Here is a 24,250-nt window from a genome sequence, read left to right as displayed (position 1 = left end):
CCCCGTTGCTTTCCTGTTGCTTTCACACCGCAGCCACACTGCACTCAATCGGCACTCAATCGCATGCTTGGATTGGCATGTTTCTTCCCCATTTCTCCCAGACAAGAGATGGTATCCCATGATGCACCTTCTCTTCATGCCTGTTCAAACCTTCCTTTGTAGCTTTTCTGAGAGGCAGACTCAATTGGAGTATCAGGGGGAAAAACCCACCAGGTTTCCTGGGTGTGTGTGCGCTAAAAGCGGGGGTTCCACACCTCTGCTGGGATCTTGCAGCTCAGCCTGCCATTGTTGGAAACAATGGCCAAATTTTACCCAATTTGCTCTGTATTGCCGAGCTGGAAAATGAGTACCCCCACCCCCACCCTGTCCTTTTCAGGTTCCTGTATCAGGCATATTTCTGAAGTTTTGCTCAGATGCTTAATCATGTTGCCATGCTCTTTCTTCCCACCTCCTCCTTATCCCGACCAAAGACGCTGCATGAAGAGGAGAAGGAGGAAGTTAAGAGGGAAGGAGGGTGCAGGGAAGAGAAGTAGAAAGGTGGCAGTGTCAACTAGAAAACAGGAGAACTTAAAACTTACCAGATTAAAAGCAAAACAGTGTGAGTGTAAGCCGGATCTAAGGGCAAAAAGAGGGGAGAGGGAAGTGGAAGCCGCTCAAAATCGACACTCTGCAATGGCGACTTGCTGATTATGACTATGAACACTCACAACCGCGACTACACCAGTTACCCGACATGTGCACGGACAAGGGCTACAAAACACATGTTCACCAGGGGTAAAATGCAGGTGGGCAGGTAGGAACAGACACTCTCATGACCATGTGTAATTTGACTCGTCTAGTTTGGCTCTTGGAAATCCCACCTGCAGTGGTCCTCTAAGTTCAGCACACTTCCTCAACTCAACACCTGACTGGGGCTGAGCAATATTGAGAGAGGTCGGCCATTTTCAGAGAAAGTCTGCCCCCCTCCCCGGCCCGAGACATTTGCTTCATGGTCAACTTCTTACAGAATATCTACTCACCCAGATGGAATGGGATGCTCTAAAGAGAGCTGGTATGGGAAGGAGGCTTTGCTTTTCATATGGAGGGGGTGGCATTAAACATTTGATTCTGTTTCTATAGAGCCACTGACACTTTACACTCCCACAGAACTTCAGAGGATAAGGGAGCTTTCCACATCAGGCTGTCATTACCATAAAGCATCAAGGGGAGATCTGTATCTCCGAACAGTGAGGATATGCAATCTGGAAATGCAAACTAGCCTCAACGCAGATTCCTGGATGTTTAAGAATTAGCATTTCTCCCTCACCATGCTGAGCACTGCAAATGATGGCACACAAGAGGCCACCATTTGCAAACGCAATTCAGCCCCTGTCCAGAAAGGGGCACCTGTTTCCCCTAAAATATTTTGAATTCAGACTTCTTCAAGCCTAAATCTTTATGAACTACCAGACTGTGACCCTCTGGCATTAACTACCTCATGCACTCCTGGTTTCCCGCCCCACCTCTTCAGCTCAGGTTCCTTGAGTCATATTCCCCTGCCCCACCCATTTCCACTATATGGGACAGAGCAGATTGCCCCCACCAATTTCCTTACCCCAACTCACACCTCCATTTACCCAAAGAGCACAGGCAGCCTGCCACATCCCCTCCATATCCTTTTGTCACCCCCTCCCTCCCCGCCAGCACTTTTCAGACCCTTCCTGGTGTGTTTGTGATTATCCTGGCCTCTTGTGATAAACGATGCTGTCAGGAATAAATTTAATCAGAAGCAGACAAGATTATTGTATTTATCACTTTTTACCGATCGACAGCTTCCAGGGGCCCAGAGGCCAGCAGGCGGGGGGGGGGGGGGAGAGTGCTAACTGGGGGGGGACACTATAGGTTGAACAAAAGGCACCATTAATAACCAACATCCCGAGGCATCATGGAGGGGGGAGTGAGGATACTCTGTATTTTTTATTTGCTTGGGGGTGCCTGTTTCCCTCTCTCCCCGCATCTCTTCCACATACACACAATAGGGAGTTTTTATCAAAGAGTTTTATCATCTCGCTACTTGCTATGAGCTAAATTTATTTTACACACTGATTTAAAGGTATAATTAAGATCTTGTGGGGGGGGTCTTCCCCCATACCCACACCTTTACAAGGCTTTATCCCCTGCCCCTGTTTTCTCTCTCTCTGCCAGAACAATTCAATTTAAATAAGGTAAAAAGGGGATGAAGAGGAGTGTTCTATGTGGCTACCCCCATTTCAGACTAAAAAAAACATGTGTGTGTAAATTCTGAATGGCCATCACGGGGGGGGGGGGGGGGATGTTTATGGGAGATTGAGACACATCATCAGAGAACTCGGGAAGGGGTTAACAGTAAAAGAAACCAAGTCCAGACTAGGCAAATAATCTTCCATTCTGTTATCATTCTGAACACCATTAATGTAATTAGCATTCAATTCTAGATTGCTTTTAATTTGCACAGTGTATTAATCATATTTAAAGTCACCTTTGTATCTAACAAAGCAGGTAATTCTCTGCAAAAACACGTGCTTCAATATTTTTACTAGGTATTCCAAGATTATTTGGTTCTGAATTCTGCAATTATCCCCATTCAACAGATCTGGAAAATGGTGACCAGGCTACACAGTGCTCATGGTAGTACTGACCTACTCTCTTGTTTGTGGACCCACCCACCCACCCCGCTTATCATATGGCCTGCCTGAGGAGGCCAGGAAGGATCCCACACTTCTGTCATTCCACAAACTACAGAAAAGAGAATTGTTCAGGACAGGATTTGTATAAAGGTAACAGGGCTATATTATAATCAAATGGTTTAGGAAGGCGCTTTAATAAAGGGGAAAAGGACTGTAGACTATGCTACTGTGTATTGCATGTAATATCTGTTTCCTGTATGTCTTATCTTGATCGCATTTTCTACTTACATAAACAATGTAAAAAAATTATATTATGTCTAATACTTATGTTTTGTTTCAGATTTCTAACATCCAACTCCTATTGCACTGCTTATTAGATATCACATCCTATTGATTGCATGGACTTAGATTGTAATCTGCCTTTAGTCTCTGTGAGAAAGGCAGACTACAAAAACACAAAAATACTGTGCTGGACTAGAACACAGGTGACCCAAGTTCTAATCATGTGAAGGATAAAGAGCAACACGCAAGTACTTGGGGGGGGGGATGTTACTTGGCATGTAGAAGGCTCCAGCCCAGAGAGGCATGCAAAGTTTCCTCCTCCTTCATTTACATGAGGCAAGTTAATCTGAGAGACAGAACAGCTGTCCCAAGGTAACAGCTTCATGGTAGGGTGAAGAATTGAAGCCAGAGCTCCCTAATCCTACACACTAACTACCCCAGACTGGCTCTCTAAAGTAAACAGAGTCCACAAATGGTTGTTGTGGGTTTTCCGGGCTGTATTGCCGTGGTCTTGGCATTGTAGTTCCTGACGTTTCGCCAGCAGCTGTGGCTGGCATCTTCAGAGGTGTAGCACCAAAAGACAGAGATCTCTCAGTGTCACAGTGTGACACTGTGACTCTCCTGAAACGTCAGGAACTACAATGCCAAGACCACGGCAATACAGCCCGGAAAACCCACAACAACCATCGTTCTCTGGCCGTGAAAGTCTTCGACAATACATAGAGTCCACAAACTTCACTCTTTAGAAGTTATCTGCTGGTGTCACAATACAACATTTATATACCTTCATATATGTAAACCATATGATGTTACCTGCTGTTTGTAGCAATTGTAATCCTGTGGAATGATTGGGCCTGGTAAAAACAACTGTTTGTATACTGTGTGTACTGTTTCCAGTCATCCCCAGGGACTTTTCAGCCCACAATATGCTGCATTGTTAGATGTCAAATTTTTATATTGATTTTTAAAAAGTCTTTTTGTCTTTTTGAATTCTCCTGCTGCTCTGCCCTGGCAACTCTCTCTTGTTTTTTTCAGGGCTCCTGGTTTGTGCCTGACCTTATGGCCATATTTCAGTTCACACAGACAGAAGTGATGGGGACCTCCTGCTCCACAAAAACCTCTGACCTTGTTGTATTAGAAGCAGGGTTTCGCTCTTCTCATACACATGCCCCATTCTTAATCTGAAGCAGGGCTCAGGTATGGAACACATGAATCTAGACAGAGTATGTCTTTGAGCATGTACAGAGTGCCTCCTTCCCACATCATTGCATAACCATTGTCGAACCCACAGGTCCAAGAGCAAAGCATAAGGCTTGCAAGCCTTGAGAAATTACCATTGTTTGAGACCAATTTTCACTTCCCCCTTTGCAAAATGCTGGTGGTGGTGGGAAACACCAATCATTAGGACTGCCAACACCAGGTGAGAAATTCCTGGAGATGGGGATGAAGCCTAGAGAGGGCATGGTATAATGCCATAGAGCCCACCCTCCAAAGCAGCCATTTTCTCCAGGGGAACTGATCTCTGTAGCCTGGAGATCTCTCAGAATTACAACTGATCTTCAGGCCTCACCTGGAGGTTGGAAACCCTACCAATCACCCACAACATGAAGAGGAGGCCTACAAGCAAAGACTGGGTTGGGGGAAGAGATGAATGAAAGTCAATTTTGTGCCATGAAGGATATCTAAAACCTTGGTGAGAGCTGGTAAAGAAGTTCTTAGGAGAAAATAGGATAATGCTGTTAAGAAGGAAGAAACCATACTGAAGAATTGGAGAGGGGGAGCACTGACAAATACGTACACACAAATAGGGCCCATGTGCTTTTAATCAAGTCTACGGTCCAAGCCATGACCCCAAAGTCTGCATCAAAGGGCGACTCTGCCTGTACCAGAGGGTTTGGGGAGAGGGAAGGAGGCCTGGGAGACTAGACTTGAAGATTTATGGGAAGGGAGGGCTCTGTCCATGCACACATGTGCAACATCAAACCCATATGGAAGGTCAGGATCCTAGCAGCAGGAGCAGGAGGAGGGGGTTACCCACCTCTGCTAACCGCTCTAACTTAAACAAAACTGTATTTGAAAAAGAGCTACTAGTCCGAGACTGGACAGGCACCCAGGCACAGATTCTGACATCCCACATATGCTCGAATAAATCTGGTTACTCCCATTTTATCTTGTTACTACAGCTACCCATCTGCAGTTGCCTTCTCAAAAGAACCCAAATATCCTGGTTCCTATCTGTTTTTCCATCCACCCCTTTTCCACAAGCCCAACTCATTCCCCAGATCTAGGGATGGAAACCGGGTGCCCTAGAGCCACGCTTCCACTTAGTATCACAATTCTCCCATATGGAGGGCAGACCCCAGGAATCGTGGCTTTCTAGCCCTTCTGTTACATCACAGAATGCCACGGGCCCGGCAACTCAGGATAAGGCAGACTATCTCACACTTAAATCTGTTATCTACGACAGGTACTAGTCTAACCATTTCTTGGACGTCTGTAGAAAAGGATTTTATAGCATCAAGTGGTTTGTTCCATTGCTTAGGTACTCTTTTTCACTAGAATGCTCTCCTTCATGTTCAACCCGAATCTGCTCTCTTCTACCTGTGGCTTCTTGGCCAATCCTTTGGGGTGCAGGAATTTTTAGCAAAAGGTGATGAGTAGAGAAGAAGGAAAAACAGCATTTTATCATTAGGATCCTTATTTCCTAGTGCAATCCAAGGGTATAATATTCCACAACAAAATAACAGGGGGAAGGGGTACAGCTCTGTTGCAAGGGGACCCACATGTGATTTTATTCAATCAGAGAAAATTTTAAAAAGCCACAACTTTGGCTAAAAATGGGAAGGTGCATATAAAGTTATTTGCAGAGGAGTTAGCCGTGTTAGTCTATAGTAGCAAAATCAAAAAGAGTCCAGTAGCACCTTTAAGACTAACAATAAATTTATGCTACAATAAATTTGGTTAGACTTGAAGGTGCTACTGGACTCTTTTTGATAAAGTTATTTGTGATGTTAATGGGTATTCTCCAACAGCATCCCAATGCTGCCATAAGAATTCTGCATGCCGCACTCACAACTGAAACCAACAAACTAGCAGTAGAATTGCCAACTTTTTCTCCTTGCCTAGGCTCCCATGCCTTGAAAAGTAACACTTCTTCAGCACGGAGACGGGAGAATGCATCATCTGCTACATTTCTGCACATTAGACCACTGCAAAAGGTAAAGGAGGGGGCTGTTGGCAACTCTCTGTTACAAGGGTGGAATGTGGGGCTGTTGGTATCACACCTTCCCACCACTGCTAACTGTTGTGAAGGACATGCTTGATATAGGGCAATTTTTCCAATAGCAGGTTAGACTCCTCAGGACAACTGAGCACCACATATCAAGCACAACATACATATGTACACACACACACACAAGGTTGTCTACAAAACATGCTAAATAATTAGAAAAAGGAGTGAACATGGATGGGTTGTTCATTCCAAGATTCTTTAAATATCAGGAAACTGCCTGCACGTTCAGTCAGATCTCTGTGCTTTTTCTCCTCTAGGCTATGAATCCCACACACGGTCTCATGGCTTACAAGGGAGCAAAGGTGCCCAGTTCCCTGATGTTTGGCTTCCATGCCCCTTCTCCCCTCACTCAGTATTTGAAAAAGTCCATGTTTTCCACTAGTTAAGAGTGAAACTCATGACTCTTGGAAAGGTCTTCCTGTTCTGCTTCCCAAACGTATTAATCTAGTGATCCCCCACCCATCACCACCCCCATGCTCTAATTTCAAATAGCTACTAGTGGCCACATCCCGCTAGAGGAGAATAGAACCCCCCCCCCCCCCTTATGCCTTGTGTCCAAATCATCGCTAATTGAAGCAAGGCCTACTTTACTGATCTTGTACTAACTGGATCCAGCCGGGCTGTTAATGTGGCAGAGGCATAAACACTGCAATTATCAAATAAAGGGAGGCTTGGAAAGGCTGGGGGGGGGCGCTATGTTAGTCACTCCCATAAAAAAAATACTACTCCCCCCCCAAAAAAAAAACCTCCTTAAAGACTGGGAAGTACCAAGAGAGTTAGATTTTATTTTTCAATTTAGGGTTTTTATTTTTTTCAAAAAACTCACAACTAAATTTAGAAAGTCATCTTATGTGCGTGCCCTCACAGTTTGTTTTCTAAACATAATGGTTTTGGATTACAGCTCTAATTCTGGTGTGTTAAGGTGAAAGAGAGAAACAAAATGATGGTTTTATAGTGTGCCTTGTACGGCATTCGCAACAAGTAAGGCCCTGTACAAAACAGAAGGTTGAGCAACTGGGAGCAGGGCCAGCACCATTTGAACATTCTTCCTCAGGTGACCAAATATTATGGGCTGGCCTTACAGGAACGAGATAACACCAGGCTGTAATTGTGTCTTAATTACATTTGGGGGTTGAACATTTAGCTCTCACAGTGTTCAACAAACAAGACTGTAAGGTGAAGACAGGATCAATGCAGGCCTCTCCCTCCCAGGAAATCAGGGAAAGATTTGGAAATTGCCAGATTCCAAACCTACATCTGAGAGTGCCGAGGAAACAAGCAGCATTTAAATTCTACTAAAACCCACCACCTGTTTTCAGTGACAGGGTTATTATAGAATTAAACAGACAACATTGCCTACAAACGTGGGCCAAACGCTTTTCTTCCATCACTGAGTTACTCGCTTTTTCCAGGAGAGAAGGAGTTAATTTCCAGCACCTCTCTTGGGGGGGGGATTAGCCATGGTATCTACCCATGGTATCTATGTACATCATCTCAGCTGCCAGAAGAAGCGGGCACTGTGCCAATGCAACCCCAGGCTTGAGGCAAAAGGAACAAGTCTTGTCAGCTCTAGGAAACGCCAAGGCGGGTGAACTTTGCCCCACTAAGAAACTGCAAATGCGCCACTCAGAATGAGCGTGCAGCTCAGGGCAGACAGGATTCCCTGATCTGGGGGGGGGGGGGGGCGGAGGCCAGTAGCATATATGAGAGAGAGAGAGAGAGAGAATGAATCTGGGATCCTTGCAAATTCCTGAAAGGCACAGGAGTCCAAGCAAGACTTCAATCGGCCATTCCTGTTTTGTGCTGATCACTTGTGGGCTTTTGGTGCCATGCTTTAATTCTGTATTTCAAACATATTCCGAATTTAAACCCTTTCCTAATGCAATTTACTTGAGAGGGAGCTCAAAGTTTTTGGATTATATGATTTCTGTGTAATATAAATGTAAGCTTTGATCTTTCAGTCCTTCTCTTTTTTGACTCAACCTCAATGATTTGCCTGTTGGAGTCAGGACATCCCAGAATTCAGGGTCAAGCCCCAAAACATAAGAACCAATCATGCAGAGTATCTGAGCCTTGTGCAATCCCACAGACAATACTGACTGATCACAAGCAGCTTCCCAAGCACTGGGGAACAAGCAGCAGAAATTTCCAGGTTTGGTGGCATAAATTGTAAGCAGCCACGGCTTGGGATATTTGATTTTCTATGTTCCCAAGCCTGAGTAACTGCTTTCTCCCCAGGATTCAACTCTGGGGTTTTGAAGGCCTGTGGAAAGAGTTGCAACTTCTGCTGAGAAGTCCAACCCCCTAATGCACTCCACTCAACAGTTTGCATTCTCAAGCAGGAATTCCAAGAAAGCCAGAAGGGGCCTTGCTTCCACACAGGGGCTAAGGGCCGACTGTTTTCACAAGAGCACAGAAGGAACCCACACAGCTGCTTCACCTTCCTAAATGGGTCTTTTCACACATAACAAACATGGAAAATAAGGTCTGCTGCTGAAGGTATACTTAACGGGGATAAACAGTTGTTTGTTTGCAAAACACAAGTTTGCACCACTAATTGTTCACACCTCACATTTCTAAGACTATGATCATAGACATACACATAAAAACAAATGTAATGCTTGACTCTTTACCGAGTATGCCAAAGATCTATCAAATCGCAACCTGTGCTCACTTGGTGACTTTAGGGGCAGTCATCTTTCAGCCTAACCTACCTAACAGGATTGTTGTGATGATAAAGGCTGGGAGTGACATTTATGTTGTCCTGAGTTTTTCAGAGAAAGAAAAGTGTAAAGATATAATAAAACCAATTGCTTCAGGCATAGTGCTAAGCCATTGTTTATTTTAACTAAGGTTAGTTTTGGAATCCAGACCAGGATTCAGCAGACAGACCATAATTGAAACCCTGGTTTGCTTCAACAAATGCCAGTTTTGTCACCTCCGCTTCTTTTTCCAAAGAGACCCAGATTGTCCAGCAGAGAGCACCAAGGAACAAGCGAGGCTGTAAGCATTCACACATCCCCTGAAATTCTAGTTAAGACTACCTGCAGTTGGTAAATTTACTTGAAACCTTACTTTGAAATGCTGGTTTTGATATTCCCTATGCAACCAAAGCAAACTGTGTTCAGAAGATAATACTACTTGCCTGGGCTTTTTTCCCAAAATTCCAAATCACGTGGAACCACGCCCGCGTGATTTGGAATTTTGTTCTTCATCTCCAACGTTGTCGCTCCTTTTCGATCTGGAAGGACTCAGGAACATCTGTATTTTGCACAATACTTTGCATAAGAATCCACAAAAGACTTTATTGATTTGTAGCCCGACCGTTCTATGTACATTTGTGAAGGTTTTCCCTATAAAATCTGTTAGGAATATGGAATAAGAATATGTGTATGAATTTGGAATATGTATGAATTATCACTATTTATAGCACTTGCACTTTGAATACACTTTTGTAAATTTGCTGTCTAATATTGCTGTGTGCTTCCCGTAAAGTAGTAAAGACAGCACACCACCAGGGTACATGGAACCCAAGTGTTCTGGCTCCCTGTTCTGCTTGCTTTCATACCCCATCCATTCACCCACCCCATCGCTAGAGATGGCCTCGAAGGAGGGAGGGAGGGAAAGGAGATGGGAACAATCAATACAGGCTCCTCTAGAGCCCCCACTCAACACCCCTTCCCCCTCATTGGCCTCAGTGTATGTCAAGAGGTTTGTTTATTCCTTTTAAACCTTTGTTTCCTGTTATTCAAGCTATTTATAAAAAACGGGCCCACTTGCTTAGCGGGAAGGGGAGGGGAGAGAGATGGATGATGTTCAAGTGTTCCTCCAAGACTCTCTTTCAGTCACCTCTCTGTTCACGCACAAGCACACAGGGGGGGGTCTCTCTCTCTCGCTCTCTCTCTCTCTCTCTCACACACACACACCACACCACAGCACAGCACAAGGGAGATGGCTCAGAGGTCTCATAATCACACTACAACATGGGTAGGCAAGGAGAAAGGATTGCCCAAGCCTGTGCTCTTGGACCTTCCACATAATGGGTACAAAAAGAGCTTCTTTGCTCCCCTGCCTGCTCATTTGGGGAGGGGGGGGCAGTACAGACTCATGGCTAGGGTGGTTGCGGTGCCAACTCTGCACACAAAGATGCTGCCATTCAACTGAACACAGAGATTATATAAATACTTTTGAAAAACTGTGCCCCAGTTCCCAACATCCCTTCCACCCTGCCAGGGGCTAGGATCAACAACCGCATATCCATGTAGGATCAGCAGCTCTTGAGTTGGGAAATTCCTGAAGACGTGGGGGTGGAGCCTATGAGGGCCATTATAAGCAACCATTTTCTCCGGGGGAACATTTCTGCAGTTTGGAGATGAGCTGTCCTTCCAGGAGATTTACAGGCTTCACTGGGAGGCTGGCAACCATACGTATGTATGGACTCTGTTGTGGTCCTCACCTTGTGGATTGGCCTGCCACAGAAGCCAGGAAGGCTTCTCTGCTCCTGACATTCCACAAAAGATGTAAAACTGAACTGTTTAGGTGGACAGTTCAGAGGAAGGGATGGAAGCAGTACGGAAAGGAGCAGGCTTGCTTCCCAAGCTCCAGCTTCAGATGGCAGTAGCTTTAGCACCATCCCAGTGACATCTGAGAACTCACCTGTTGCTTCCTCCCATAAAAAAGCAAATGGCTGCCATAGACCACATCATACTTGAGAATACCTGCCATGGGTTGACCCCTGGCTGCCATGAGGCAGCCTATTCCACAAGGGTGTGAGTACACTGCACATATATCTGCATGCAGATGCACTCCAAGGGATTCTTACTGTGTTCATAGGGTTTATTTACATATCTCAGTAATCCACTACAGCAACACTGTAAAGCAGGTTAGCACTCAGTGCCTTCATGTTATACAGAATAAGGCTACCTATTGAATTTGTGGAAGGAGGGGTACATTTTGAATTGGGAATGTCTCAGACCACATCTTTGCCAAGGCTTCTCCAGTATAACTGCATCTCTGGAGAAGTGATGTTGCCCCAGCCAAGAAGGCAGTTATACAGCTGAGGTTGAAAGATGTTGCAGTGTTACAGCATATAGGTTTGCTGGTCCCCCGGCAGGGGCGGACAATCGCCAACTCCCAGTCTCTACCCGCCCCCCCGCCCCCCGCAACTCACCTGGCCAGTGTGTGTGTGTGGGGGGGGGGGAGAGATAGGGAAACAGGCCTCCCAGGCACACTCTCTGGCACAACATGACAACATCATTCCCAGGATTGATGTCATCATGCAGCTCTGGATTGATGTCATCACACAGGCTCCTAGCCCAAACTGGCACAATGCAAAGCGCGGGAGCCTGCACAATAATGTCACTCCTGGAAAAGATATCATCACACTGTGCTAGGAGCATGCACTTTGTGCACAAGAAGATTGATAAGGTGTCAAGTCCTTCCACCTCCTGGAGGGTAAGGGGACCTGGCAACCCTACTAGGGTTGCCAGTCCTCCGGTGGGGAGGGGAATCCCCCACTCCCAACCTCCACCCCTCATCACTACTCATCTGGCTGATGGGGAGGAAAGGCGCAAGGACACGCCTCCCGGCACGGCACAATAACATCACTCCCAGGTGACGTCATTGTGCTCTGGACCAAATCGGCTCCGTACAAAGCCTGGGATCTCTCCCAGAAGTAAAGTTGTCATGCCACACTGGGAGTGTGCACACAAAGATGTTATCAAGGTAAGTACTTCCCCCCCTCCCACTGGGAGGGTAAGGGGACCTGGCCACTCTAGGCCTTGCCCACAAATACGAATGACTAAAACGGTCTGAGTGTTCAAATGAAGCAAAGCACAACTAGTTTCGACTAGCCAAATGGACTGGAGAAGATTGGCCTAGAAGTCAACAAGTTTATTTTCATTTTAAAAAACCAGAACTGACTTTATTGGACCAAGGAGGCTGAGCGTGTGAGAAACAGCCTAGGTTGCTCCAGTACGGCAGGATACGGAATCAGAACCAACAATAACTTGCACATATCCTCAGTTCCTTCACACTCTGAAAATCAACCTTTCATAAGAAGCTCTCCTCAACCAAAGAAAACCAGTCATTCAAAGGTTTGCAGTGCTGGCGGAAAGTGCCGAGGGGTGGGGGGGAAACAGTATGAAGTTTTGTTCTTCAGCTTGTTTTCTTTGCTTTTTAAATGCAAGCTGCTAGTCCTTAAGGCTACCAAGACAGATTTGAAAAATATGGCAGAATATCTGATCAAATTGCCAAAGCCTCAGAGGATTGTTAAGCAGAATTTTGAGACCCTGCAAAGGTGCTTGTGCCATCCACTGATTAGGAGAAACTAAATTATGACATGTAAGCAAATGTGCACTTTATGTGATACAGGTTGCAGAATTCAAGTGGTTTTTTATATGCAAAATTTGTAATTTTATCACTTGAGTATACACAACACTAAATACATCCATAGCACTCAATATGGCAAGTGCAAAAATCTAAATTAAAAAAAAAACAGCTATGGATGGAACAGTAGGGCCTCTTTGGACTTTTACATCCTGTATTAAAAATTCTGCCTCTACCATAAACTTGCTTATTCATTAGGCATATGTCTCTTGTAGCTTCAGTTCCCCTAATTTTACAACTGCAAACTCCAAGGTTTACTATGCAGATGAAGCATTTTAAGTTGTTTTTTATTTATTGTCTACCAATTGAAAAGGATTTGGGCCAAAAAGATGTACAAGGAACGGGCCCATAGAGGAAGAAGAAAAGGTTCACGTGGACCACTACAGCATAATCCCCTGCGAGTTTCCTCTTGAGGACTAGAAACATTCTTGCCATCCAAAATGCTAAAAGCCAAGAATCCGTGCAACCAAGATAGATTCCAGAATGTAACGTCAGTTCAACCATATCACTTTTTAGAGACAACTCTTAGTGCTGAAAAACAGGCATCTTCCCACACTGGAAATAGTACCAAATGAGAGGCAGTGCAGACGCAACTGTTACCTATGCTGGAAAGAGTTCCAAGAGCACAAGGGAGCCAATTCCAACTTTTCCCTTCTTCAAACAGGCAATTCCTTGCAATAATGTAATTTTTTTTAAAGCAACAGTCAAGAGGCAAAGCTCAGAAGTGACCTTCATGTATATCAATAATGGGACACTCCTTCATTTCATCTTTATCCATCAGCAAGGCAACAGCTCACTCAACCCCAACTTTTTAATTTCCGGCCACATTGCACAACGCTGTTCCTTGCCCTCCAGTACTACGCTTCTCCCAGAGTTGCATCACAGGCAGTTGAAAAGACACGTGAGTTTGAGTCAAAATTTGTAGAGGTGGAAGAGGCAGGAGGGAGTTGAGGACAGTGGGTGCATCATCTTCTTGAAGGGAAGAGATGGATGGTTTATTTTAAAATTCCACAACCATGCAAGGTTGTTTGAAAGCTCAACTGCCCGCAAGTCTCTATGGCAAGCCCCAGGCAACCTATTATGGCCTCTCTTGGCCAGGAGGTAGAAAGAAGGAGATCCTAGCCCACTGTACTTTTTGCCATGTTAGGAAAATGGGCTTGGCCTAAAGACACACTTTATACAATTCCCACTGCACCTACGTAAAACTCATATTTTTAGTTCTGATGGTTATAGAAGTAAGCTGGACAATGTGATGAAGAAAAAACACCGACAGGGTCAGAAACAAGGAAGCAATTAAGTGGAGGGAGGAAATCTTTCATTATTCCAAAGTTTATTCTTCTGATCTTGAGCTGCCCTGTGTTCAAAGACAGAGATATTGGAATTAAGTTGTCACTTTCAAGTAGGTCCATCAAACCCAAACTGAAACTTGGCATCGGTCCGTTTGGTGGCAAGGATCTGCACATCACACTAAAGGGATTCTGCCATTTTGCTAGATGAGCATGAGACACAATGTTGAATGCAGCATAGCCTCCTCTGAGCATCTCTTGTTTGACGTTAAAAACCAAGTTTCTAGTCCTTATGGTTCGGAAGATAGGCCCGGGACACAAGGCCTGGGGAAACCCCAAGAACTATGGAAGGGGGAAAGTGAGCAGGATTTCCAGGGGTCAGGCTTCAGTGCCCCACTTCTCTTGAGGCACAGCAGCAAAACAAAGTAGCTGCAAAAGATTCAGAAGCAAATATATACAAGTTTTCTTGCTGCGTATGACTGATAAAGATTGCAGAACTGCCCACTTCACAGAAAATGTGATCAATTCTCAGCAGATCTCTTGGTGTTTTGTCTCGGTTTTTTATGTGTGCGCAGAGTTCATACAGTCCTCTATGCAACAGCCATTTCTGATTGCTTTCTGCTTTTACACTTCTTATCCAATACAAGCTTGCCAACAGCCACTTATCTGGTCAGCTGCAGTGAATGAGTACTGAGTCCAGACGACCAGTAAAGGCAACATTTCAAACATTTTATTCTTTTCCTCCTTTAGAGCATAAAGAGCTAACCATTTGTGGACAACGCCCAGTGAACTAAAGACTGCATTCCTGTGCAGACTTACTTGAGAGTAAATCACACTGAACACACTTGGACTTTCCTCTTGAGTAAATATGCATCAGAGCAGGCTGTTCAACAAAAAAAAAATCACTACAGCTGCTGTGAATTCATTCATGCCATCCACACATTACTTGAATACAGAAGCACATACTGCAACTGTAGTCAGCACCTTTCTATGTCGAGGGAAATCCCATATGTGACAGATTCAGTGGAGGAAATGAAGTCATTTTCACAATTGGTAAGAAAATCTTACCCACTCCAACAAATGCAACTCACTTGCTAGAACAGGTTTCTGCTTGTCCAGCTTTCCAAAAGCCTGTTGCCAGGGGTGGGTGGGTGTGTCTGTCTGTCTGTCTGTCTGTGGACTGGGAAGTTTTTCGAAATGCAACTTCATACAGAGTGAACCAGCTATTTTTAAATGCAAGTGACAGTCTCTGGGAAGGTCTGATGAACAGGCATTTTCTGTTTCCCATGAACTGATCCACCCTTAGCAATGAACATTTTTCCCAAAGAGGCATAATATTCTGGATTTCTTTCTGAACACACTGCCTCTCTCAAATTACAGAATTCTGGGCAAAAGCACAAAAACATTCACATCTGAATATACCTAACTAACCATCCGTTTTCAGCAGCATGCAGATTTCTCTTCAGGCACACACAGGCAGAACCTAAAGCCAAAACTGATTTTTAATAGAAGCACTCAAATTTCAGATCTATATGTTCCCAACATCAGGTGAAGGGTAACTTTTCTTGCCATCGTTCATACATTCCCCTAAAAATGCAAAGTGCCTCATGGTTTTTGTCAGATTTGTTCCAACAATTCTCCTGTGAGGTAGGTCACCATTACGCCCGTTTTACAGGCATGGAATTGAGGCAGAGATGCAGAGCAATTTACCTAAGGCTAACTGACAAGTTCACAGATCAAGATGGGTACCCTACCACAAATTTTGTTAGACTTATAGGTGCCACTAGACTCTTGCTCTTTTCTACTGACAAGTTCGTAACAGAAGGAGTTCAAACCAGGGCCGTCTAAGATCCCAAAATTCAACATTCTCTTTCCTCTGGAGTTAGTTTGGCTGATCATGCTGAGCCAGTGCTGTAAAGGGATATAGAATTTAGTCTGCAAATAGAAAATCAAATTTCTCAGTTATGAAGCTCACTGGCCTTGGGTAAGTACTAACTCACTGTTAGTGAAACCTACTTCATGGAGTTGTGAGTGTGACTACTGAGCTCCTTGGAGAAAAGGTACAACTAAAATATAATGAATGGATATACACTCACTGAAGAAGGGGTTGCTTGCAATGGCACCTTCCTAAGTGTGAGTGTATGCATCATTCAACTAGTGCACTTCATTGACAGAACTTTATTATGACGCCAAAAACAAAAAGCTGGTTTTTAAATGCAACTGAGCATTAAACCTATGCCACAGTCAAAACCAAGAGTTCTTAAACTGGTTCTCAGAGTCTGGGTATGTGCCAAATCATGTGACTGTTGACTTTACAAAGAAGTTGGGAAAGTTTATTACTATTACTTAATTTAGGAACGCTGAAACAGCTCCATATTGCGAGTCCAAGAGTTAGTTCAACATTAAGCCGCAAAAGACTACTGCTTAAGCAAATCCATAAAGAATTTTCATGTTGATGTTTGGGACATGCATCTCATTTCACAAACTGGCACGTATTTTCACAACACCTTTACAGGAGACAAGATAGATTTTGTTAAAGGACGGTTTCACATGCCCTGAGGAAATGGAGACAGAATGGATATGCTTCAGTTGGCCATCACAAAGACCTATTACAGAAGTGGCTGCTCCATTCATGATGAAGATGGACACACAATTTGAACAGCAGGCTCTCCATCCACAACTTAAGCCCGCACCATGTGTATTATAATATTCCAACACTCTGGCAACCCAAAATATCGGTTCTTACCCATGCTATAAATGCATCAAAGAGCCATTAACTCAGAAAAGGGTATGTTGTATCGGACGTATTGAGGCTGTCTTAAAAATGGACCCCCCATTGCTTTAAGCTTTCATATTGTCACTCCAGCTCCTCCCATCTCTTTCTTGTGCACGTTTGTGCGCGCACACACCTCTATTTGTGAATCCAGATTACTTACTGGCTGGCGATGGTGTGCTGTACCCGCTGACCGGTAGCTGGTGTTGCATCCCTGGCAGAGTCCCTGGTGGTGACAGGCCCCCAATCATGTGTGGGAAGAAAAACGCATAGTGAGGTACTGAGTAGCTGTTGAGATGCCCGCTCCCCGGTGTGGAACAGGAGCTGCTGTTACTCGCCATAGTGGGAACACTCCACAGGCCTGATCCTTGGTGAAGGACTCACATAAGGGCTGAATAAGGAGTGCCCACCGCAGAATATTGATCTGATCCTGTCAAGTCTCGATTCAGGAGCAATGCAGCTTTCACCTCCTCCTTTCCTCAGGGCCAAGCAGGATGATACAGAAAGTGGCCCACCAGCGTTCTTTCCACAGGAGAATTCCCCCAGGACAAATGGACGGATCTTCAGTGTTTCAAATGATCTCAAGACAACTTCCTGTCAGTTCCGATCCTTCAAAGAGAGTATTGTAGGGGACTGCAGTGAGGTTCTCTCCACAAGTTGTTGCCACAGCTGTAGAAACAAAAAAGGTAAATAGTGAAAGAAAGGCTGGCATTCTAAAGACAGCTCATAAGCAAGCGTCTGGCAATTGTGAAGAAACAATTCCTTATGAGAGTCTTGAACCAGGAGATTTGAGGACCAAACACAAAACCTTTTGCCTACTACCAGCTAGGCTTCACCATGCCCTTTTGCTGAAAAGTATCTAGCAGGAACTGAAACTCCCAGCAATCACAACTATCTAAAGTTACCATCCCCCCTTGATAATTTGTTGGTGATTCAGACTTCATCCTACATTTTATCTGTAAGCTTTCATGTATACAAAGACTTAAAAAAATAAGCTTAAGGCATCAATGGGACAAGGGAGATGGGAGACTGAGATGGGACAAGATAAAACACCTGCTTGACATGCAGAAGGTCCCAGGTTCAATCCCTGACATCAACAGTTAGAAGAGTCCAATAGAGGGTGATGTGAAAGATCTCAGCCTGGGACCCTAGAGGACAAGTGCCAGTCAGGGTATGCAAGACTGATCTTGATCAATCAAAGGTTTAGCTCAGTATAAAGCAGTCTGGCATGAAAATGTTTCTTCTGAAATAAAGTCACTATTACCTCCAGTTATTTTTCTTGCAAGACAATTTGGGACGAGATACATCTCATCTCAAACTGTTAAGAGCAAAGTTATAGACACACAGAGTCCAGTCCAGCTAAAGTCACAATCAACTGAAGTCCCATTGCTTAATTTTTAATTCAACTGTTTTCTTATACCATTTGGCTGTGTCCTCTTGCTCCTTTCCCATTGCTTGGCAATTGGCATACCACCGCAGTCCCCACACTTTGGCTTCTGACCATTTGAGCAGAAGCATTCCCTCCTGAACAGAACAGTATGAGTAATGCCTCTAAAACGGCACCCGTCACCCGTTTTTGCAAGTACTTGTATTTTTAAAAGCTGAACATTTTTTTAAAATCTGCTACCTAATTAGAACAGTGTGATCTAATGGTCCAATTGATTAACTAAGTAAGGCATTGACTAAATATCGCTGGCAAAATATTTTATTCCCCAGCACTGCTTTTTCTCCAGATCATTCTTCTGGATTAGTCAATCAACCCCTCTTAATGTGTGTTACAATGGATTTAAAAAGCAATAGATGAATTAACAGAGGAGAGGACTGTAAGTTACTATTATCTATGTCAGCTAAATAAAACCTCCATGTTTTCATGGACAGTCTCTGGGTATCAGATGGTCAGAATAAACAAGACATTACCCGCCTCGCAAGCTTAGAACATGCATACATTAACTGCCTTATACTAAGTCAAACCAATAGTTTTTTCAGACCAAATATTGTCCCTCTCAGCTGGTAGTGTTTCTCAGATAGAAAAAGATGTTTCCCAGCCCTCCTACCTAAAAGCCTTTTAACAGGAGATGCCCAGGACTGATTTTGGGACTTTCTATGTGCTCCAGTTAAAAACATTCTCTAGAGTCCATTGCCCCTGAACCATCAGTCTTCAAGGACTTTATCTGGGAAATATTTGGCAGGCTATTCCTGGAAACACAATGCTGGAATAAACAACTTATTTTGTATAATGCAGGTTTCTTTTTATATACACTATTGAAGACATCATTATGTTTGTTTGCTTGCCTGCTTGCTTATATCATTTATAGTCCACCTTTCTCACTGAGACTCAAGGCAGATTACACAGTGTGAGATTAGTACAGTCAGTTTCAAGGACATTTCTATAAACAATGCCATAGGGTAAATAAACACAGTTTTACAAAGACTTAGAAACAGAACATAAGCAATTCTAGGGCTGACATTAGACCACATGAAGCACAAGTAGCTCATAAGAGCACATATTTAAAACAACAGTCTGTGGTCCTTAACTCATTAGCAAAACATCTGAGAGCCCCTCCCTACAATACAAAAGCCTTTTTGAATAATTCGGTTTTGCATCGTTTGCAGAAAGCTAAGAGAATGGAGCCTCTCCTGACCTCCTCAGACACACCATTCCACAGGGTAGGGGCCACCACAGAGAAAGCCCAAGTAAGGGCTGATACTGATTTTGCCCATGTGCAGGGTGGTACCATGGAGGAACATAGGGAGGGAGGCGGTCCCTGTAGGTATGCTGGGCCAAGGCCATGAAGAGCTTTGTATGTGACGTCTTAGGTACTGTACAAAACAAAGCAGTGAAACAGAAGGCTTTACAGTTAAGAAGCACAAGTTTGGGGTTGGGGGGAGGGGAGAAACAGGCATTAATATAAATTAGAACACACTCTTTGGAAGAGGGACATAGGTTTTAAGCTGTTTGGTTTTACCATCCAGATTTCAAATGCAGTAAGGTAGCTTGTGTATAATAAAGTAGCAATTCATATACTCCCAACATTCCCACGAGAACTAAATGTAATAAGTTAATGGGCCCTGTGAGCCCAAGTACCTACTGAAGAAAGAGGGTGCCCAACGTATCTTTGCATGATTTACTACTGCAGCTTTACTGTCTCATAATCAACAGCTTCTGCTATTCCTTAGCATTGATCAAACCTAACTGAAAAAATGCAACAGAATTACCAGCCTCAAAGGGAGGGTGCCTGCTGCATCTCTTCACAAGTAACTGCTTCCCCAGGCCAGAGGGGGGCACTCAGTGACTCATGCAGATACATAGAAAAGCAGCCTCCACTGAAGACAAGAAATCTTTCACGCTTCTTCACTCCAGAAACAAACTTTTCAGCTATAAAAGTGAAGTGTGCCTCGCCCTTTTTTAAAAACTCCGCTGTCCCTCACCTAGCAAAAGTTAGGGGGAAATTGTGTTGGGGTAATTAATCTTTACCAAGCAACTTTGAAACACCAACGTAAGAGTCCTGCACCCTGAGGGGTGGGAAAGAGCATTTATTTGCAGGACCTACCCAGTAACTTTCCAGACAGCGCTACAGGAAAAGAACAGTTTTTAATTTAATTGCCAGCACACTTGGGAAAGGGGCTGTCTCTACTCTACCATTCCTCACCCAGTTTGGGATGGATTGGGGAAACATTACTTGGGATAGGTCAAAAAGAGCACAAAGGACAGTAAACTTGAGCAAGATGAAGAAATGTCTCAATTTGCAAGAGCAGAAATCTTTTCCCTACCCCTCCAAAAATTTATATTCCCTTCCTACTTAATTTTATGGGTATACTCTATATCCCCACCCCAAATCTAATGGGTGCCATTTCTTTTTCTATTTTTGTCACCAGCCAGCCCCACTACCGACTCTACCCCCCACTTCACACACACACCCCCAGGCAGGCAATTACCACAGGAGACCATTTATCGCTCTCCCTTGACAGGAGGTGACAGGCAACCCAGCCCCTCCAGACAAATGAGTTGGAGGTCGGGAGGTTTGGCTACCTGCTGCCCCCGCCTCATCATAAATCATGGGAGGGGGGAATTGAGTGCAGGCCACTAAGAGAAATGCTGATTAATGGAGGGAAAAAATAAAAAGCCTTCCCTCTTCCCAAAGAAGCAGATGGAGGAAACTAATTCATGGAAAATTTTGAATGGAGGGTGAGGGGGGAGTCCTCACTGCCTGCCACCCCCCTATCCCACATCCTCCCTCTCCAAGACACTATGATGCCCAAGTTGGAAAATCCAAAATGGCCTCTTCCCACTAATGAACCAAAAGAATATATCTGGGCCAGTTCCACCTTTGAGGGGAGACTGGACTCTTGGCTCCCCTTTTTGCCCCCTATGCCCACTTGGCTCCCCTTCTTGCCCTTCCACCCACATGCCCTGACCTGCCTGTGCGTCCTTCCTTTGCCTTCTTGCAAGCTCTCCCACCACCTGCAGTAGGGTTGCCAAGTCCCCTTACTCTCCCATTCTCCACAGTATCTTCCATTTTCTACCCTACTCTACATGTGGGTGAAGCACCTTTCTGCACTTCAACCTGGATTAAAAACAGGTAAAGAAGATAATGGAAGAGAGAAGGAGGAAGAGAGACTAGTAGTCCCGAAGTCACAGTTCAGGAACTATTCACAATGTCTGAACTTGGCCCTAGAACATGCAGTGCTTCTGAGGATGCGCAGAATGCCTTCTTCCTCAGTGCCTTACAGTCAACCTACAGACCAAGAATCTGAGAGGCACATGTGCAGATGAACCATTCAGAACTGGAGGCCATGCTGTGTTCTTGGTGGAAGTTAACTTCTCTGTTAGAAATGAAGAACACAACATGTTAAAAAAAATCACACACAGTCTTAGCCACAAGGCTTGCAAGAGGTGGGTGCTGAAGTGGGAATAGGGGGCACATTTACAGGCCGGATCACACGTTAAGGATTGGCAAAGACTACTGCCATTAAGAATGACTCTTCCCTTTGCCAGGGTGTTCAAGGTTTGCATTCTGGCGTGAGTACGGGTGGGTGGAAAGGCTGGTTGCTACAAGACAGACTTTTCCTTTGCTTGGCCAAACAGGAGGGGTTGGCTGGAGCTGATCTTTTGCCTGGCAATGCAAAGCAGATTCCAGGCCAATCTGGAAAACAGGAGAGAGGCTAAGCGGGGGCCAAGTAGTTGCAAAGACACTTTGTGGAGCCATGGGAGTCACCACTGGTGGGAAGGGGGAGGAAGGAGAGATTCCCACCCTGCTCCTGATCATGAGTCCTCAAAACACACCGTTTCCTTGAGATTCCCAACGAACACACTCTTAAGACTGCTCCTGAGTCATTACACCACGTTGGGGTGATTGATTTTGGTACAGACTGAAAGTGCAATGTTACATACCATGTTCAGAACTGTTTTCAAGGGGTTTTGTACAGCTGCCGGAACACGGTCAGACTTCGGACCATCTGTGTGGCGATAGCCAGCACACAGCACAGTTTGACTCACGCAAGTCGACATGGTAAGCAATTGTGCAATTCACCCCAACCCAAACATTCACTGTATGCACCTCCTGACTTATTTAATGAGCCCCTCAGACATCCTGAGGTGTACATATAAACACAACCACTGAGTATTTACAGTTAAAACTGAGCACAAAACTGCAAGCAACTCAACAGCTATTAAGACACAACTCAGCCAGGTTCACTCTTCCAAGGCCTTTAAGAAAACAAAAGGATTTTGCCAGACTTTCAAAGTGAATTTATGGGGAGCTTCTCTTAGGAAGAAGTGTTCTGGAACACAAGGGGCCATCACCAAAGCAGCCCTGCTCCTTGCTATCAGCTTTTCCATCCCTGCACAAGCAAGTCATCCAACAGCATTGTGAAGAAGGTTCGTACAAGCTCGCACAAGAGAGTCACAGGCATGAAACAGAACTTGCCATCAAACTCACGAATCTCTTCTCTGCTGTAGGGAGGGAGCACACTCCGTCACTAGGAGCTGAAGTTTTCCCACACTGCCTTCTCCTCATTCCAAGTATATCCTCCTTTAATATTTTAATTAGTCTCACCCATGTATATGGGAAAGGTTCATGGGCCCCGGAGGGGTGTAGAAATGAGGCAACTTCAAGATTTCAGATATATCTCCCCGCCCCCCCACACCCAGTATTCACTGCAAGCACAGATACTCTCATCGACAGAATGAAGCAAAGCATTTCTAGACAACTTCAGAGGAGCCAGTGAAGATTTCTAGACACTAGTCAGGATGAATATCCTTCTGCAGATATCCAGGTGCCACTCACCAGTCCCAACTTTGTCTAAGCCCTGGAGGAGGCAGCCTTGAAAGGCTACTTTCTTGCACCCTTGAAGTCCCGAATTTTGGAACATGGGTGCTTCTTCAGCCAAGGAACTCCTGGTTTTGAAACTGAAACATTTATGCCAATGCAGTTCATCTCCACATACTGGTTTGTTCTGTTTATCTTTCACACTTGCTGTGCCAGTCACTCACTTTCTTCACATACACACATACAAGGAGACTTGCACAATGTTGTGGATGTGGAGAAGGCAATCAGAAGTCCTGAGCAATACTGGTACCTGTACTGCCTGAAATGCCATCCCATTGCAGTGCAGGCTCTTAAACAGCTACTCACTTACTCACCCGAAGCATGTATGAATTGCCTCCAGGCTAGGAAGTAGGAAAGCTTTCGTAAACTACTTAGGGAGAATGAGCTCCCTCCCCCGCCATTCATATCCCAAAATTAAAGTCCAGGGGCACCTTAAGGACTAACAGCATTTGTTAGTCTTTAAGGTGCCACTGGATTTTGTTTTTATTTTGCTACAACAAGGTAGAATGGCTACCCCTTGGTCCCACAAACAATTTTATAGTGGTATGCACAGGACTAGTAAACATTTGTCAATATTCTCTGCAGTGCTGCCATTTTTAAGACCTAACCCAATGCCTTTCCTTGATTTTCTAGGCATTCCACAAAACACTATTTACAAATGTTAACACTAACAAATACTAGCAGTTTAGGATTCCAATGATGCACAGTGTTTCAGGAGAGTTTCAGTGTTCCCACCACCAAGTACATTTCCAAAGGTTTTGAAGCTTGTTCTCCATCTCATTAAAGCGTTAGACTACAGGTGTTAAACATACGTATGTCCCCACAAGCTTTACTGATTTCTGTGGTGGCTCATGTGGTTCCTTCCCTCACTCCAAAAAAATGTCTTCAGGCCTGGGAAGCCAATGCTGTCAGTGAAGCAAAGAGGCAGACTTGCCGATGCCTTCCCCAAAGTCACTAGGTATTTTTTGAATGTGAGGTGTGTGCAGAGCCCTTACATTCCTTTTAGCAAAAGTTTAGATTTGATTACTTACTGAGTTGCACAACACACACTGAACTATACATTAGCCAAAAATAATGAACATGGGCGAGGAGAGATCAAGATGGGTAGCCGTGTTAGTCTGTCTGTAGCAGTAGAGGAGGAAGGACAGAACGGCAAACACAAAAGAAAATAAAAGGTTAAGAGAAAAAAAAGTTTTGACAATTATTGTTATGAATTTTATTTTACAGTTTTATCAAGATGTTTTTGCAGCTTTATC

The 24,250-nt window shown here is 44.4% G+C and overlaps 1 protein-coding gene across 2 annotated transcripts in view; it reads right to left on the bottom strand.

The window, feature by feature from the left end:
* The window catches only part of RARA (retinoic acid receptor alpha), a 190,648-nt gene that overhangs the window by 103,382 nt on the left and 63,016 nt on the right, over positions 1-24,250 (bottom strand). For both annotated transcript variants that reach the window (XM_054992974.1, XM_054992972.1), the window contains exon 2: positions 16,829-17,334. In XM_054992974.1, coding sequence (XP_054848949.1) covers positions 16,829-17,006 — 178 coding nt within the window. In that variant the 5' untranslated portion in view covers positions 17,007-17,334. The remainder of the gene's footprint in view (positions 1-16,828; positions 17,335-24,250) is intronic.

This window comes from Eublepharis macularius, chromosome 12, assembly GCF_028583425.1.
Source record: "Eublepharis macularius isolate TG4126 chromosome 12, MPM_Emac_v1.0, whole genome shotgun sequence".
Taxonomy (NCBI): Eukaryota; Metazoa; Chordata; class Lepidosauria; order Squamata; family Eublepharidae; genus Eublepharis; species Eublepharis macularius.
This window is presented reverse-complemented; position numbering and strand designations above follow the sequence as displayed.